Below are 19,951 nucleotides of genomic sequence, written 5' to 3'. Positions count from 1 at the left end.
TTGCATACAATTCAAATTTCTACAAAAAAAGGTTCTTATCAATTTTCTAGTATTTCTAATATTTAACTCACGATAATGACTTTAATTTTTCACAAACAATTTTTTCACATGATTGCTCGATACAGATTATATCAGGATTTGTGAAAAATAATAAAAATAAAAATTTTGGGTGGAATATTGAAGACACGGAAAAATGATAAGAAATTGTTTTTGTAGAAATTTTAATTGTCTAAAAAATAAATCTTTATTAAGGGGCACAACTAGTGTGAAATTTCGAAAAAATCGATTTTTTTTTTTCATATTTCGGTAGATTACACCTTTAAAAATAACATATTAAAATTTCAAATCGATATCTCATATAGTTTTTGAGTTATAACATTTTAAAGACCAGCCGCTCGGCAGCTAGAGAGTCCCATTAGCTACGAGACGTACCTGAGGTATTGTTCAGAGTCTACTGTCCCTTCCAGCCCCTATAACACGATTCCAGTTTCTATTGTTGGCTCTCAGGTATACTAAAATATATCATTATAATAATTTCTAGAAATTTTTCGTTTACTGCCACGTAAATTATTTTCGGAGCCAGACGCATTTAGTCTCATTGTGATCGTTGTATCGAGAGCATCATAATTTTACACGTGCTATTTTCTTGAAAATGAGTGATCAATCTTCATATTCTAATAAAAAAGGAACTCACAATGTTCCTAAACATCGATCAATTGCGAAAAAACGCAAGTTTACCGGAAATAGATTTACATTTGAGCAATCTACTGCGAATACCAGTACGTCCGCAGAAAAGTTATTACATAATAATGACAATAATGTTGTGATTGACCCATCTCATGGATATTGTTTTTTTGCAATTTTTATCAGTTTTTAGTGCAATTAGTAATTTAGTGGTGTGTAAAACCTGTCAGAAAAAAGTTACTTTCAATCAAGCAAGTCCAAGAGGCCTAGGGTTCAAAATTGCTATAATTTGTGAATGTGGCAATTCGTATATTAATTCTGGACCAATGATTGATAACGCATTTGAAGTAAATAGACGTATTGTTGCTGTGATGCATCTATTGGGCATCGGAATAAATGGGATAAATCTTTTCTGTGGATTAATGGATTTAGCATGCAAATTTTACGACCAAACTTTTGCGGGATGTTTTACGAATTTACAGATTGCAGCCGAAACCATTTGTAAGCTCAGTATGCAGCAAGCTATAAATGAAGAAAAAGAGCTTACATTAAAGGAAGAAAATTCGGAGACAAATTTGACTGTTAGCGGCGACGGTACCTGGAAAAACGTGGCCATACTTCCCGTTTTGGAGTAGTTACGCTGGCAGGAAAATACAGCAAGAAAATTCTTGATTCATGCGTAAAATCTACATATTGTCAGAGTTGTGTTTTTTGGAAGAAAAAAAAAGATAGCGAACCTGAAGCTTATGAGGAATGGCTATCATTACACGAAGAAGAATGTGATGTCAATCATAAAGGATCTGCCTCAAAAATGGAAGTGGATAGTGTAAAAGACATGTTTGGTCGTTCCATTAGTAAATATGGTGTAAAATATACCCGCTATATTGGTGATGGTGATAGTGCTACCCACAAAGGACTTATAGATTTGAATCCTTATGATATTCCTGTTGCTAAATTGGAATGCTATCTACATGTGAAAAAAAGAATGGGAAGACGTTGCCGAAATGTAAAGAAAACTAATAAGAATTTAGGAGGAAAAAGTAAAACATCACAAAAGTTAACTGTAAATTTAATAAATAAACTCCAAAAATATTATGGTCTGGCAATTATGAGGAATCAAGATAATGTAGATGAAATGTATAAAGCAATCTGGGCAACATTTTATCATTTCTGTTCAACTGACAAAAACCCAAATCATAAAAATTGTCCAGAAGGCGCTGAAAGTTGGTGCGCTTATCGCCGCGCGGAAGCTGAAGGAATCACTAGTACATTTAAACACGATTACCTCCCACTGGATCCAGAAGTACAAAAAGCTATAAAACCTATTTATGAAGACTTATCTCGACATGAATTGCTTGATAGATGTAAAGGTAACAATACTCAAAACAACAATGAAAGCTACAACGGTTTACTTTGGCACTTTTCACCCAAGCATCTTCATAATGGCTTCAAAACTATTGAATTGTCAAATAATTTCGCAACTGCAATATTTAATGACGGTTATTCGTCAATTTTGAAGATGTTCAATCTAATGGGAGTGATAGTTGGACCTGCAGCAAGAGATTTTGCGGCTCTTAAGGGGCACAACTAGTGTAACGGCCTAAAAAAAAGGTGATTTTTGGGAATTTTTATTAAAGAAAATACTTTATCAATTATTTCAAAATTTTAAGAATATATTTATACATGTTTTAAGAATTTATAGTGAAATTTTTGAAGAAAAAAATTAAATATTTTTTAAGTTATCGTCGATCTCCAACGGCGCGAAAAAAAAAAGGTCCTTCACTGCTGCAGTGATTCCGGCCTTCTCCGTGGATGAAATCTAAAAAAAAAAATTCTCGTTAAACTAGATAAAATTGTCTGTACAATGACTTACGATAAAAAAAAAAAATCAAAAATTGACAATATGGCGGCGTTTTAAAAAAAATAGACGAATTTTACCCAAAATTTTGGTCGTTTTTGGCCTGCCAAAATTCGATTTTTGATCAGATCAAAAAATCGATAGGTCATTGTACGGAGAACTATATATAGAACATGTAAAAAAAATTCGATAGTGATCGGATCATTTGTTTTTGAGTAATCACTGCAGCAAATTCAGAAAATGCTGTTTCGAGAAAAACGCGTTTAAAGATAAAATGATCGTTTTCACTGTTATAAGTGGTTTAAAATCATACTTACAGCTAATCTGCTATTCCAGGGCCATATAATTCACCTTCCTCTTCTTCTTCGAAAAGGGCTTTGTTCAGCTGAAGAAGCTTTTCTTCGAGAGGATCGACCTTCTTTTGAAGAAGCCCTTGGCGATGATCAGCGATTCGTATTCTCGTGTTGTCCTTAAGAGCCGCAAAATCTCTTGCTGCAGGTCCAACTATCACTCCCATTAGATTGAACATCTTCAAAATTGACGAATAACCGTCATTAAATATTGCAGTTGCGAAATTATTTGACAATTCAATAGTTTTGAAGCCATTATGAAGATGCTTGGGTGAAAAGTGCCAAAGTAAACCGTTGTAGCTTTCATTGTTGTTTTGAGTATTGTTACCTTTACATCTATCAAGCAATTCATGTCGAGATAAGTCTTCATAAATAGGTTTTATAGCTTTTGTACTTCTGGATCCAGTGGGAGGTAATCGTGTTTAAATGTACTAGTGATTCCTTCAGCTTCCGCGCGGCGATAAGCGCACCAACTTTCAGCGCCTTCTGGACAATTTTTATGATTTGGGTTTTGTCAGTTGAACAGAAATGATAAAATGTTGCCCAGATTGCTTTATACATTTCATCTACATTATCTTGATTCCTCATAATTGCCAGACCATAATATTTTTGGAGTTTATTTATTAAATTTACAGTTAACTTTTGTGATGTTTTACTTTTTCCTCCTAAATTCTTATTAGTTTTCTTTTACATTTCGGCAACGTCTTCCCATTCTTTTTTTCACATGTAGATAGCATTCCAATTTAGCAACAGGAATATCATAAGGATTCAAATCTATAAGTCCTTTGTGGGTAGCACTATCACCATCACCAATATAGCGGGTATATTTTACACCATATTTACTAATGGAACGACCAAACATGTCTTTTACACTATCCACTTCCATTTTTGAGGCAGATCCTTTATGATTGACATCACATTCTTCTTCGTGTAATGATAGCCATTCCTCATAAGCTTCAGGTTCGCTATCTTTTTTTTTCTTCCAAAAAACACAACTCTGACAATATGTAGATTTTACGCATGAATCAAGAATTTTCTTGCTGTATTTTCCTGCCAGCGTAACTACTCCAAAACGGGAAGTATGGCCACGTTTTTTCCAGGTACCGTCGCCGCTAACAGTCAAATTTGTCTCCGAATTTTCTTCCTTTAATGTAAGCTCTTTTCTTCATTTATAGCTTGCTGCATACTGAGCTTACAAATGGTTTCGGCTGCAATCTGTAAATTCGTAAAACATCCCGCAAAAGTTTGGTCGTAAAATTTGCATGCTAAATCCATTAATCCACAGAAAAGATTTATCCCATTTATTCCGATGCCCAATAGACGCATCACAGCAACAATACGTCTATTTACTTCAAATGCGTTATCAATCATTGGTCCAGAATTAATATACGAATTGCCACATTCACAAATTATAGCAATTTTGAACCCTAGGCCTCTTGGACTTGCTTGATTGAAAGTAACTTTTTTTTGACAGGTTTTACACACCACTAAATTACTAATTGCACTAAAAACTGATAAAAATTGCAAAAAAACAATATCCATGAGATGGGTCAATCACAACATTATTGTCATTATTATGTAATAACTTTTCTGCGGACGTACTGGTATTCGCAGTAGATTGCTCAAATGTAAATCTATTTCCGGTAAACTTGCGTTTTTTCGCAATTGATCGATGTTTAGGAACATTGTGAGTTCCTTTTTTATTAGAATATGAAGATTGATCACTCATTTTCAAGAAAATAGCACGTGTAAAATTATGATGCTCTCGATACAACGATCACAATGAGACTAAATGCGTCTGGCTCCGAAAATAATTTACGTGGCAGTAAACGAAAAATTTCTAGAAATTATTATAATGATATATTTTAGTATACCTGAGAGCCAACAATAGAAACTGGAATCGTGTTATAGGGGCTGGAAGGGACAGTAGACTCTGAACAATACCTCAGGTACGTCTCGTAGCTAATGGGACTCTCTAGCTGCCGAGCGGCTGGTCTTTAAAATGTTATAACTCAAAAACTATATGAGATATCGATTTGAAATTTTAATATGTTATTTTTAAAGGTGTAATCTACCGAAATATGAAAAAAAAAAATCGATTTTTTCGAAATTTCACACTAGTTGTGCCCCTTAAGGACAACACGAGAATACGAATCGCTGATCATCGCCAAAGGGCTTCTTCAAAAGAAGGTCGATCCTCTCGAAGAAAAGCTTCTTCAGCTGAACAAGCCCTTTTCGAAGAAGAGGAAGGTGAATTATATGGCCCTGGAATAGCAGATTAGCTGTAAGTATGATTTTAAACCACTTATAACAGTGAAAACGATCATTTTATCTTTAAACGCGTTTTTCTCGAAACAGCATTTTCCGAATTTGCTGCAGTGATTACTCAAAAACAAATGATCCGATCACTATCGAATTTTTTTTACATGTTCTATATATAGTTCTCCGTACAATGACCTATCGATTTTTTGATCTGATCAAAAATCGAATTTTGGCAGGCCAAAAACGACCAAAATTTTGGGTAAAATTCGTCTATTTTTTTTAAAACGCCGCCATATTGTCAATTTTTGATTTTTTTTTATCGTAGGTCATTGTACAGACAATTTTATCTAGTTTAACGAGAATTTTTTTTTTTTAGATTTCATCCACGGAGAAGGCCGGAATCACTGCAGCAGTGAAGGACCTTTTTTTTTTCGCGCCGTTGGAGATCGACGATAACTTAAAAAATATTTAATTTTTTTCTTCAAAAATTTCACTATAAATTCTTAAAACATGTATAAATATATTCTTAAAATTTTGAAATAATTGATAAAGTATTTTCTTTAATAAAAATTCCCAAAAATCACCTTTTTTTTAGGCCGTTACACTAGTTGTGCCCCTTAATTTCGACTTTAATTCTCTGTTTTAAATGAAGACATTTTTCTCAAACCAAGAAGATAAAATTCTTAAGAATAAAGTTATTGCTAATTTTGTAGAATAGTAATTGTTTGATGTTGAATAAAATGTATCTTATAAAAATAATATTTTGATTTTCTTCTGGTTAAATAAACAAGCTTCCAGACGGTAAATCCTGAATCAAGAAACTTTTGGTTCTCTTTAAAACAGTTTTTAGGATCAAAAATATTTTTTTTTTGATCCAACAATTATTTTTTCAATGTATTTATACTGATAATAACGATAAAATGAAATTATTGATATAATAGTTTGTTTAAAAAATTTTTTCAGAATACTTTTTGCTAGCGATTGTTGTTGGTATGTTGTACCTCAGTTATTTAACTTATTTAACTTCTTACTCCTTAGGACAATAAAGAAAACATGTAATAGATTGCCAAGGTAAACGTTGAGCGATTATGTCGTCGTGTGTGGGCTTTCATAGCCACGTTGTTGGTTCTTGTGCAAAAGTAACATTGACTTTCTCATGGTATATTGTTCCACCACGACTTAGGTTTATACTTTATACTTTATACTTAAACTTTAATAAAATACTACTATACACTACAAACTACATCCTACCACCACTAATAACTGCAATACTCCGGCTACTGGATACCTACGACCGCAATGATAAATTTTATAACTGAATAATATTATAAATATAAATATAACTATAAATATAAATACAGGATCTAATTTATGTGGGAGCTAATACCTGGGAGTTTTACTCTTACTAGAATCTAACAATTATATTTATACTATCCTTCCAATTTATTTTATGGAATATTATTAATGTTTACGTCAATTAGCATGTTTTATTAACCAAAAATTGATTAAGTAGTTAGTTGATTTAACTAAAAACCAATGCCAGATCAACTCTTGAAAAGAGTCACAAAAAAATATTTTTATTTGAGAATCAAATACCTCAAACTTAACTCTTTTGTAGGAGGAAGATTCAATGATCATACACCATCTATCGGATATTTTTCACAATAATTTCGATCCAAAAATTATTTGTGGTCATATATGACCTATTAGGTTCTATATGGGCATATCAGGCTATATACGAACAGATCAAGCCCAATCTGGCCATACATGGCTCCAAATACCAAATTTTAATATAAGGACACATATGGGTGATTCTCTGTAAGGATGTTTTTTGCTGTCCCAGGCATTTTTTTATTAGAAAAATTGTTATTTTGTTACTAAAAAAAATTTATTACGAAAGTAAAAAAACATTTCTATTTGGAGCATTGAAAACTAAAATGGAATAAATTTTGGTTTTTTTGCTATAAATTCATAAACCACCGAAATGTCAGTCCCCTGGGCTGTCCCAGTCCCAAAATTAAAACTTTAAGATTAAATTTTGAGTTATTCGTCAATAATATATAATTTGGTCCATAATTTTTATAAACTTAATTAGTTAACTAACAATCTTCTTCAATAAAAAGTACCGAAAGTTGATTTGTTTCATTAAATTCATTAAACCAAAGTTTGTCCCATGCATTTTAAGATCAGTCCCCTGTCAGAAGTTCAAAGCCAAAAAAAAAAAAATCTAGCGTGTTATTTTACCTTTTGTAAGGTTTATAAGGATCTAACTAGCCGTAAGTTAATAACCATAGGGCTGTTAGCGCTTTATCGCCATTTTATTTAGTATCAAAGCACCGTTTGTTCTGGAAATATGTGTCTGGGCCACTTCAAAACTCAGTCCCCTGACAGCTATTTTTGTTTATAATTTATTTATAAAATTGGATCCATAAGTCTTAATATTATTCTAATTAATGTAAACATTCATTGAGAACTTAAAAAGTTGAATGCATTGAAATAGTTTGCTTGATTTTTCTCAATTTGATAAAAAAAATCAGTCCCCTGACAGTCAGTCCCCTGTCATGTTATATGGCAACCCACACTGAAAAAATATATATGCGCATATATGCTGACAAAAATACATATACGTCGCACATATAAAATATATACGCCACATACTTTTTTTTGCCCCCGTATATGCGGCATATATTTTTTTTCAGTACGGGAAAAGATACACAAATATCGAAAAAGCAAAAATTAATTCGGCTGTTTATTTATTATAATTAAGCTGATAGTTTTGTAGCCCTTGTTAATTTTTTTTTCTAATAAATTCAAAAATAATTTGGTCAAACAATTTTGAACAGATTGAAGACGTCCTTACAGAGAATCACCCATATATAGGTATATCAAAATTATGTATCGACATAACAGACCATGTGTGGCCATTTTTATTTATTCAAAAATACAATGCAAAAAATCTAGAAAAATATCATTATTTTTGCTGTAGTGTACCGGAAAAAAATAATAAACATAAACAATTGATAAGATGAATAATTATTTTTTAATAATATAGGATAAAAAATTACAGTGAAATAAAGTGTTTTTACTGAAACTACTGAAAAATTTACCAGAGTCTCTTCAGTAAAAATAAATCCGAACAAAAACAGTTTCACTGTAAAAAAATCACGCCAAGTCCACGTTCATAAGACTATTAGGAAAAAAAAAAATTTTTTTTTCTTTACAAAAAGATACAAAATAAAAAAATTAAAAAATCCAAGTAACCGATATGATTGTTTATGATTTTCGAAAATTAAAAAAAATCTTATTGTAAATTTAAAAATTAAAAAAAAATTTTAGAACGTATTTAGTGTGCGTGGTTGCAAAATATTTTACTTTTAATGAAATTCGTAAAATCTATTTATTAGAACTTTAAAAAAATTGAAATACACAATGACGCACATCAAGTACGTTCTAAAATTTTTTTTTAATTTTTAAATTTACAATAAGATTTTTTTTAATCTCCGAAAATCATAAACAATCATATCGGTTACTTGGATTTTTTAATTTTTTTATTTTTTTATTTTGTATCTTTGTAAAGAAAAAAAAATTTTTTTTTTTCCTAATATTCTTATGAACGTGGACTTGGCGTGATTTTTTTACAGTGAAACTGTTTTTGTTCGGATTTTAGTATTTTTTGTAACTATAATGAAAATTTACAATTGGTACCAACTTAAATCTCGCGTTGGCAGCATTTTTTACTGCAAACTATCCCCTTGAAGCTACAGTTTATGTAGATATAATTCCAGTGCACCCTGGCGGCCGTAAACGTAAGCTGTGAATTACTTTTTTTAACCCTTCGTCACTCGCGCCATGAGCAGATCGCCGCCTAACAACTACTCAACCTATGGAGACTCACTATAGTGCGAGCGAGAAACTAAAAAAGACGCGAGTGACGAAGGGTTAACTGTAGTTGCGTATCTATAGGAGGATTACTACACATTTTTATTTTATCTAGTCTGTGGCGCTGACCTTTCTCCATAAAAAAAAAAGTCAGGATCGAAATTTATGAGCGAACTATAGTATGTGCTGATAAAATTTAATAATTCCAAGTAAATAAATTGTTACAAGTGAATATAATTAATTAATACGGTGAAATAAATTATGAATTACTGTTATGCTCTCTAAACATGAATTAGTGAAAATTAACTTGAAGGAAGTGAATATTCACTATTTCCAAGTGCCAATCGTACCACTGATTCGAACCAGTGGTACGATTGGCATCTTCTGGCACAATATTCACTTATTCAAGTAAATTTTCACTAATTCATGTTTAAGAGTGATGCGTGGGTAAAAAAGTACCGTAGAATTAAATAAAATTTCGCAACCTCAAAAAACCGTTCTGCTTACAGTAAACTTAGTCAGTAGTCTGGCGCTCCGTTTACAACAGATTTGAACGGAACTTGGCGCCAGATTCTACCGAATCTGTTGATCTAAGTAATTAGCCAGCGACTTTGAGGCGGTGTTACAATTGTTGAAAATTTCTCAGCTGTACAAAAAATTACACATTTTTGTGATCAGTTGTTGCTCAATTATAGTTAATTCTTACAACACTTTTATACAATTATCACTTTAATTAAATTTTATGCAATTAATTTAAGATTATTTGTAAAAATATACTTGATGACATTCGTAATTTTTTTTTTACTACTAACTATCATTCTATATATATTTTTAAGTGAAATAACCTTAAAAAATAAATTAAATGAAAAAAATTAATTAAGACTTTACCCTCGCGACTTCCGTCGTCAAAAGTTTATGCTAGAGTGAACGGTACACATATCGGATAGTCATTATTGACAAGCCTAAAACTTTTTGCTGTTTATGTACTTATTTCAGCCAATCACGAACGAGAAACTGATCGTTTGAAAAGTCTGGCAACACTGCGTGAGCGTTAAGATATTTTATAGTGGTTATACTGTAGTGTTTACTAGCTGTAGACTAACCTCTGTTTTGATACATGCGTTTATTTATTTATTTACATACATTTATTCGGAAATATAATAACAATGTCTGAAAAATCGACTTATAAAAGACGATTCATGAAAAAAAAGTCCTTGAAAAGTCCTTGAAAAACGACAAAAATCTCTAGCACATATGCAAATAACTATACAAATAACAAATAGAAAAAAAATAATTGACAATATTGTTTTGTTTTTTCAGAAAAATAAGTAATTAAATTTTTGTGTTTATGTATTAATTGATTTTAAATTTAAGTATTTTTTATTATTTCATCTGACTATTATTTTTATAACTTATGAAAGATTAATATATATTATTAAAATTGTTAACTTTTTGAATTTTTAATAAATATAAAAAAAAATGAAAATTAATTCAGCCGACATTTAAAAATTTTTAGAATTTTTTTTTATTGAAAAAATGATTACAAAAAAATGAAAAAAAAATTTCACTTGAAAAAAACTTCAAAAACTGTGAATGCAATATAAAAAAAAATTTTTTTTTTCTAATTTAATTACTAAAAAAAAATTTTAAAAATAAAAATGTCGGCTAACTTTAGTATCATAAAAAAATACTTATTTTCATAAAATAATCATAGTTTTTTTTTTTTAAATAAATAAAATTAATAACTATAATATTACACCTAACGTAAATTAAACTTTTCAAATTTGTCAGCTCAGGCGCGTCTCATACTTCTTTCGCGGCTCACAAAACTTGCGCTGTTGCTGCAGCTTTATTAACATATCCCCTCCTCGGTTAAAGTCTGGTAAATTTTTCATTACTTATTAATAAATATCTCTGAAACTGTGTGGTAATTATCAATGAAGTTTTTTTTAAATAATTGTTTAGTTGTTAGATAACGTTACTCTAGTTTTTTAAAAAGATCCTAAGAAAAGTTTCTGAGATATAAAAATGTTTGTAGGTAAATTTTTCGATATCCCGTATACCGTAATGTATAAGAGCGTTCAAAACTTAAACTTTGAAATTAAATATCTCGGAAACCAGATGGTCAAAAATTCTCAAATTGCGCCAATCGACGCAGAATTATATGAACATTAATCTGCCAAAATTAAAAAAAAAATCCTAAGAAAACGACTTTGGCGAGGGTACTACCTTAAATAAATAATTCAATCTTATTAAATAAAAATCTAGTTTTTCAAAAATGTAAAACCTATAATAATAATAATAAATATTCCATTAGTAACGATATATCCAACAACAATTCTATTCAATGGGCGCGGTAAGCTATATTAATTTTTTTTCTATTTTACTAGAAGCTTCAGTAAATTTTACTGACCCAAACTTTAAAAAATATTGCTTTTATTCATAAATGGTAATGGATTGCCCTAGATTACAATACAGTACAGTAATTTTCACCATGAATTTACCAGAAAATATTCCGTGTTTACACTACTTTTTATTTCTCAATAAATTCCCAAATAAAACAATAATAACTGATTGTAAGTTCGTTGATACACAAGAAATTTTTTTCAAAACTTACTACTCATTCAAAAATTCAAACATCACTAACTATTCGACATCATAAAAAAATCGATCTGTAAAAGTGACATCCAATAAATCGTATCCGCACTAAAAAGAAAATCAAAGCAGCCAACAATCCTCAATTGTTCTAATAACAACGAGAACAAATCTGAAGCGTCATTTCGTAGCGTCTCGACAAAAATTACGCAAACTCTCGGGCATTATTTATCCATCAATACATAAAAAATAAAAAGTTACAAATGAATGATTGCATTGATGATGAATGCCGTTGTTTATCGATCTTTTACGCAAGAATAGTAGTACTAACTTTCCAGTTTAAGTATTCTCAGGCACAGTCTGAGCAGACGGATACATATAACAACAAGTCAAAGTCATTAAATGTAATGTGTGTGTTCATTATGCTCTTCTGCTTGTTATTGGTGTAACTCTTTACTTGTATACTTTACTATACAGTCTCGGAAATTTAAATCAATGCTCTATGCTCGAACACAGATAACCCGATTCGTTAATGTCCAAGATTGATGTTTAATGTATTATATTATATAGTACATTTTATATTTATTACAAGGGAGGATGAAAGAAACCGAAAGGTTTCTTTGTCTTAATAAACGCAATGGGTGTTTATGTGTTATATCTGTATCAATGTGTGTAGTGTCGTAACAGCGATCGTTGAGAACAAAGCATGTCAAACTTTATAAAATAAAATATCCATGGCGAATAAAAGGCAGGGCTAGATCATTGAGAAATTTCAAAATGAATTTTATTGTTCTTGCTAACAATTATTTATTGCTCTCAGCCATTGGGGTGTAGAGTGTAAAAAATATCAAGATTATATCAAAATAAAATAAAAAAATTAAAGCTTTGTTAAGATTGATTGTTAAATTTTTTGCTGGATCTCTTGGATTTTTGGGTCCAGGTACAGATTTTCGTAGAGGATTATGTAGTTGTCTCGTAGTTGGACCAAGCGGTGCCATAAGTTTAAATGGGTTACGTCGTCCGTTATTGCAGGATCTAGGACCTGGAACAATGCAATTTTTTTTTCTGTCTTTATGATTGTTTTTCATGGGTTTATAGTTGGAAATTTCTTATGACACTGAAATTAGCAGATACTTGATAATTTTTTGATTTTTCTTGAAAAATAAACTAGGTCCAGAAAATTATTAGAAAAAACTTGCATTTACACTTTTTTAAAGCTTTTAAATATGGAATTTTCTAAATAAAGTTTTCATGGTACAATTTATTTGCTAAAAAATTCTAAAAATTATAATAGATGTCTTTTAATTTCAATATTACAATTTTTTAATCGTTTAGAAATGAGTTGATAAAAAAAATTGTTGTGCAAATTCGATTGCTCAAACATTTTTTGACTCATAATTATAATAAAATGCGAACTTTGTTGAATCAATTTCAGAATAATTTTTTTTGAGTCAAGATTTTCTTTAATTGCAGTTTTATAAGATTGCTAATTAAAATTTTTTCAATAGTTAAAAATGGAAGAAATTTTTTGCATTAGCAGAAATTATTATTTTTTGTTTTTCAGTAAAGAAAAGTTTTTAGTAATAATATGATAGGTATAAACTAACAGTATAATCTTCAGTATTCAAAATTTCAGTTATCTATCTAGAGACTTGCATATAGTAAGTTCATATACTTATATTTAAAGTGATAACAATAATTTAAGTAATAATACAGTTAACATCTAAGAGTTCGACAGTCACAACTTTAAATACCAAAATTCTAGGTTCCCTTTGACGATAAAAAAAAATCATAAGAAACTTTTTTTGTTGGAAATTCAATGGTCAACAAAAAAAAATATTCATATCATTTTGCCCCTATCTCTTTTTATTTTGATCAGAAGTTCAATTTGTAATTTGATTTTTCGATCATTTGTTTCGACGTCTTTAAAATCAAAATTCTGGGCTACCTATTAAAGGTAAAAAAAATTATATGAGACTTTTTTACTAGAAAATTAAATTCTCGACAAAAAAGATTCTTCTCAATTTCTTTCTATTTCTTATCATTTGACCATCCAGCATTTCAATTTTAAATTCGATTTCGATAGTATTAAAAATTCATCTCAGGACTTCGATAGCAATTTTTTCAAAATCTAACTAAAATAAAAACCTTACTTTTTCTTTTGCGCGATTAATCTGCAAGTGTTTCAAATGAAAAAACAGTTCATACGCCCAGCAATCAATTGTCTCAGTATTACGAGTCGCATTGTTGAGTTCCTTCAGTGTAATATTCTTGGCCGCAATCGATTGGAGCCATCTTTTCAACTGTTAAAATAAAAAATTCCATTAAAAAATATTTCAACATTTATTTATTAATAATAATTTGATGGGTAATTACTAAAGTGGCAAATAATTAATTGAATACTAACGATAGTAGTGTCTGTGATTAGTTGAACAGCGGCAGGCCGTATGACACTGATAAATCTCCCCACAGTGGTTGTATCATCCTTAAAATTGGTTATGCAAGCAGAAAGTGAACTGCTCCAGTCGGCGCAAGGTCCACACTGAACGTTTTTTAATTCCCGCCTTTTTTCAATTAAATTTATTTGTTTATTATACAATTACAATTACAATTATGGTCTTTGTTTGTCGAGTGAAACACAGCTCGGGGCTCGGAGCGTTACATTGTATTAGAGAAAGTATGAGATGAATTAAACAAGATGTGCTCTTAATTTCGTTCTGTTTAATCATGAGTAATTAAGTGAAAGGAGTTGTTAAGCTAGAGATATTACCTGCGAAAGACCGCGGAGATAATGCGGTGGAGGACGTAAGAAGAGGGCGTAATTATAATATTCTTAGTACAGACTGCTAATTTGCTTGCGATAAATCCTATCAGCTGACCCAGTGCTGCTGGCCGGCGACGATTAAGATCACGCAGATGCCGATGATGCCCACCAACTCGGTAGTAACGACGTTTGCAAACTCCTCCCCCTCCTACTCCATTAAGAGTTACCCCTCGGTCCTTGTAGGTAGTTAATGTGTAATAACTCGTTAGCGACCGCAAGTCCAATTCTGATTTTTCTGGTTTTATGGGAACTTAAAAATTTTATTTTAATTATTTTTAAAATTTAACTTTTTTTTTTATTTTAGATGACTGTCGAAAATATGCTTTAATTGCACGCCTCATAATGCTTTAAATGCTTCTATCACAACCATATTACACTTATTCAATAATATAAGTAGATGTACACCGAAAAAACACTTAAATTAAACCATTTTTTACTTTCTAAAATCATTTCATGTTGCTATTTTGAAAAAAAAAAACGTTTTGAAAAAAATTTTACTGGACGTCCGGATGTCATCCCATTTTGGATGTACCAACGATTACTCCCGAACAAATTGATATTTCAAGACCGGACCTTTTTTATTAGTTTAAGAATTCAATGAACTGGGTCCGTATTTCATATCAGTGGCCTAGTTTACGTATTTTTTTTTTTTTTAATTGAATTTTTATTAAAATTCACTACGATTCAACCGTACAAAGCCAAATGAACTTTTCTTATTTGTCACGTGAAAACTCTGGCGCCACTTGATCAAGCTAGATTTTTTTAGACTGCGTGCGCATATGACAAAAAAAAGGCGCCAATATTTAAAAAAGAAATAAAAAATACTCTGTAAGAAATTACTTAATTATAATTTTTTTTTTTTTAATCAATTACACAATTAATTTTTTTCTTAAGAAATAAATGAGCGTTATGAGGCGTGCACTTTTGGATTTTCCAAACTTTTTTTTTTCACTTAATGGTCAATTTAATAGTAAAAAAAAAAAAATAAAAGCTAAGGACCACTATTTTAGAAATTTGTAATTAATTTTTAATATTTATAAAATAAAATTTTCAGATGAAAAAAAAAATCGAAAAATTTATGTACTTAATATTGATACACATTATTTTAAAATTAATTGTGAATATTAGATATTTTTATTTTTTACACCATTAATTATTCGTAAAAAAAGATAAAATGTGAGTAGAAAAATAATTAAAATTAAGTTTATTTATAAAGCGCTTGTTACTAAGATAATTAAGGAGTTTTTTATTCAATATTTTAGATTTTTCATAATGAATAATTTTGTTTTAAGAACATGTAGGACAGAGAATATTCAAATTTTGGACAAAATACTGAGACGCTTTTTGACCAAGTAATTTTTTAACAAAAAATTATTAAACTTGGCCGGAGTATGTTACTAATAGTCCTTCGTAAATTGATTCTTCTATTTTTAAATTTAATCATTGAAAAAAAATAACAAAATGATAAATAAATAGGTAGAGTTCGCGCGTAAAACTGCCTTATCTCCGGGCCCATCATATATTCAAGTAAATAAACTTTACTATAAAGAAATTACTCATAAACTTACAACCAATATAATCTTTGAGATTGATTTAATTTTTTGGTTAATCTTTACTTTAGTTTAGATTACTTGTAAGACAGAATTATTAAAATGCAACTAGGTTTGAATAGAAAACTAATTATCAACAAAAAATTTCATTTACTATAGTAAATAAATTATAGTTTAATTTTTTTGAACAGTGTTGGGAGTATTGACAGTCAGCCTGATAATCTTCAGTGCATTTTATGTGTTTCAAATAAACAATCCGATATATTCAATTGGCATTTGTTATCACTAGTCCAAACTGAATTACCGACAACAGACTGTATTACATGCTCTTAATATTTAAATTTTAAAGATTCGATGGACATGTATAATATTTTTAATTTAATTTTGGATTTACAGACTGAAAATAAATTATTAATTAAATAATCATAATCACTATGAAGAATTGGTGCAAGGAAAAAATTCAAAAATTACTTTCATGAAGCTGCTTCGAATAATAAAGTGGAAAAATCACAATTTGAGAATATAAATTTCTACAAATTCTGATGGAAATATTTTTAAAACTGTAAACATGAATACTTTAAATTTTATTCTATAAAAATTTTATTTGAAACTGTATTTTTTTTTCAAAGCTTTTTATTACTGCAAAAACGGTAATGTTTTTATTGCTCCATTTTTTTTATGTAAAAATTACTACACTGATAGAAGCATTTTTTAACTGTTGATAAACTAATTTATTTGGAAACAATTTTTTAGCATACCAAATATAACTAAATATTTTTCAACTGTTAATGAATATTTTTTTGGAAAAAAAGTATTTTTATTAAAAATTAATTAAAATTTATAAACAGTTAACTAAATTTTTGGTGGTCAAATTCTAAGCAAAATTTAATCAATCATGATTACTCGTAAAAATGAGTCTAGGACTGAATATCTTGTCCAAAAATATCCTTATTCATTAACAATATCGATATTGCATTAAAAAAAAAAAAAAAAAAATATAAATAAATGTAGCGGCATGATGGCCGAGCGGACTAAGTCATTATCCCGTTAGCTCGTTCGTGCATCATGTCGTGAGGCGAGGGTTCGAGCCCCGAAGATTGTTCGAATAGTTCCAACACCAACCGTCGGAGATCGCTTCGGTAGCCAACTGTACTAGCATGGGTTTTCTCTGTGGTTTCCTCATCGCCACTATTCCAACAACCGATAGAAAGGGGTAAGGAATAGGGTAAATACAGTACAGAAAGCATAAGTCGGTCCACATCCGCATTGAGAATAGAGATGTGCGAAATGATATATTGATTATAAAAAGCGGAGAACATGTTGATAATAAAAAAATGGCGAATATGTTGATTATAAAAAGAGTGGAGAATATGTTGATAATAAAAGAGTTGAAAGATTGTGTTGATAATATAGAGCGGAGCATTTGTTGATAATAAAGAGTTGAAAAAGACTATATGCGGAGAAGCTGAGACAATTAGCCTTGTAAAAACCAGAAAACGGTATACAAGTTAAACTCATAATAATAATAATATAAATAAATGTATAAAATTGTATTAACCAAGACCATTTTGTTCAAGAATATTAATGATCTGGACACTTGTGTCTAAGGATATTTTTGGACATGATATTATTATACAGGATATTTAGTCCTGATCTCGTAAAAGAAAAAAAAAACGGTACTAAATTTTTCAACAATAATAAATAAATAAACTAAAAAATTTACTTTCATCCAGTGTATCAAGCTCATCTTCAACTTCATTGCCAGAAGAAACAGAGCCAGGAAATTTATTGACAGCATCATTAAAATTTCCATTTTTGACAGAAGATGGCGCATAAATCTCGATAATATTATTGAGGTCCATAACCTTGTTCGGGAATTTTTCGAGGCATTCTAGCGCCTGGAAAATAACAACAACAACAACATCAACAAATACTATTATAAATCTAAATCTAAATCGTCATAGATAAAAATCCGGGTGAATTTAACAGACAGATGGTTGGCAAATTAAAAAAGGTAAATGTCGATGCGAATATCACGATAAATCGATACTGGGATTTTATTTTATTTCTTCGTGAGAGCATTGAGATTGACTTGGAGAGAATGTATGTGTAATGTATGTATACACAGCTCTTTTCTCAGGCTCTCTTTTCTATTCCTGAGCCAAGCGTGTAGTTAGGCTGTCAAGATTGACGCTAATGCAACTAAGTAAGGAAGAAAGAGAAGGAAAAAGAAGAAACAAGAAATAAAAATCAAGAACGAGGACTAGGCCAGTGCAGACTTAGACTTAGACTTAGAACTCTAAAGACAGGTCTGATCTACAAGTTTCTGCAAGAGCAAGAGCTAGCTCAGCCTCAGCTCGGAGTGTCTAGACAGACGCACTAACTCGTACTCTTCTTGTTTTGTTTTGTTTCATTTATCCACGGCTTCATACATTCATACATATATACAGAGTTATTTTTCCTAGTTTTGTTATTTACCTCTTTCTGCAGACGTTCTACTTGGCAGGACGTCGCCACGTCAAGATCCTTCCTTTTTTCTGACATATCTCAACGTTCATTCGACTATCCCACGTGAATTTCGACCATATATCATCTTGTTATTTGCCAAAGACAACTTATAGACGAGCGACGTCTGATTTTTATTTTAAAAAATTGAACATCGCGAGCTTCTATGTATGAATATATGTCTTTGTATATTTTGTTTATTTCAGATTTTTAATCGCGTGTCGCTTGTTTAGTTGAGTAAATTTCATTCGAATTATGAATTAAAAACTTTGAATTTTGAATGCCTTTTGCGAAGGTATACTTTATTATTGCCTAAAAACCAAGATCTCAACATTTTGTCACATTAAATCGTACCTGACAGCCATATTGTATATGTAAATGATATAAAAATCACAATGTTGAAATAAAAATCATCGCTGGGGTTATAAAAATTTTTTTTTAAATTGATTATTATTTGCTATTTTTACACTGAAAGAAAAATATTGAGTGGAGGTAAATTTTATTGGATTAAGAAAATATTCAGAAAGACTAAAAATTTATTGAACGAAGTCAAATTTTGAATCAAGAAAATCTTTTTCTTGCTCCAGAATAACTTTGGTCTTCCTCAAAATTTTATTAAAAAAAAGTTTTTTATTTATTAAATATAGCTAATAGCTAATTATTTTTTATCAAATATTTAATAAATCTTATTTAATTAAGAAATTATCTATTAACTGTTAATAATTATTATTTAAATAATTTAATGTTAAGTCATTCATTAATAATTAATAAAGCTTAATTCTTCACGAATTATTGAATTTTGATTGTCAAAAAAGTTTCTTTCCCATGAATTCAGCATTGCAGAAGCTTTAACGGTGATGAGACGATTACGGAAGTATTTAAATCAAGCCGGGACTTGATGGCAAAATCGTTGAACGAGTATCGATCCCAACTAACCCGATAGTGTTAATCATAGGTTAAAGTCTCGTCTATAACAAAATCTCTTTGTTCTCTTTTCAATCGTATTCTGCATAGACACAGACACTATCGAACTATCGTGCGAACAAGTAACAACGGTAGTCACGACTCTGATTACCGGTACGGGTTGAACAATACTCCATCGAATCGAGTACAGAATATTCAAGCTTTCGTACTAGCACAGGCATTGATTGTTAAAAAACGATTAATGTTTTAATTGAAACTCTTATTCCTCAAATTACGTTCCCGATTTCGAATTTAAGTCGGTAGAAATCTGTTGTAAGTTGGAGACAGAAAAATTTTGGATAATCTAAAAGTTCACAACTCATAATGCGCATTCAATTATTGAACAATAATAAATTAAAAAATATATATGAAAAAAAAAAATAAAATAGCTCTATTAGGACGATAATGTGCAGACGCCCTTAGTGTGATGAATATACATAATGTGTAGATATATCACCATACATATTAATTTTACATAAAA

General features: G+C 30.1%; 2 protein-coding genes across 3 annotated transcripts; one reads left to right on the top strand and one right to left on the bottom strand.

Annotated features, from left to right (window-relative positions):
* Positions 1-1,702: 1,702 nt before the first annotated feature.
* LOC123270769 lies at positions 1,703-5,647 on the top strand. The gene is made up of 3 exons (XM_044736918.1): positions 1,703-2,263; positions 5,028-5,176; positions 5,531-5,647. The coding sequence occupies exons 1-2, from the start codon at positions 1,793-1,795 to the stop codon at positions 5,172-5,174; spliced, it is 618 nt and encodes a 205-aa protein (XP_044592853.1). The 5' UTR covers positions 1,703-1,792; the 3' UTR covers positions 5,175-5,176; positions 5,531-5,647.
* A 6,762-nt stretch (positions 5,648-12,409) lies between these two features.
* Positions 12,410-18,703, bottom strand: LOC123270544. 2 transcript variants are annotated; one of them, XM_044736651.1, is made up of 6 exons: positions 18,481-18,703; positions 17,726-17,900; positions 14,399-14,687; positions 14,036-14,192; positions 13,782-13,931; positions 12,410-12,670 (listed from the first exon to the last, which is right to left on the bottom strand). In XM_044736651.1, the coding sequence occupies exons 1-6, from the start codon at positions 18,544-18,546 to the stop codon at positions 12,530-12,532; spliced, it is 978 nt and encodes a 325-aa protein (XP_044592586.1). In that variant the 5' UTR covers positions 18,547-18,703; the 3' UTR covers positions 12,410-12,529. The 2 variants fall into 2 exon arrangements, with proteins under 2 accessions (XP_044592586.1, XP_044592585.1); XM_044736650.1 differs by having other exon boundaries at positions 14,399-14,702; positions 18,481-18,702.
* Between the last annotated feature and the right edge of the window lie 1,248 nt (positions 18,704-19,951).

This window comes from Cotesia glomerata, linkage group LG8 (genome assembly GCF_020080835.1).
Source record: "Cotesia glomerata isolate CgM1 linkage group LG8, MPM_Cglom_v2.3, whole genome shotgun sequence".
In the NCBI taxonomy this organism is placed as follows: Eukaryota; Metazoa; Arthropoda; class Insecta; order Hymenoptera; family Braconidae; genus Cotesia; species Cotesia glomerata.
Note: the sequence above shows the minus strand (reverse complement) of the source record. Positions and strands in the feature narration are given on the sequence as shown.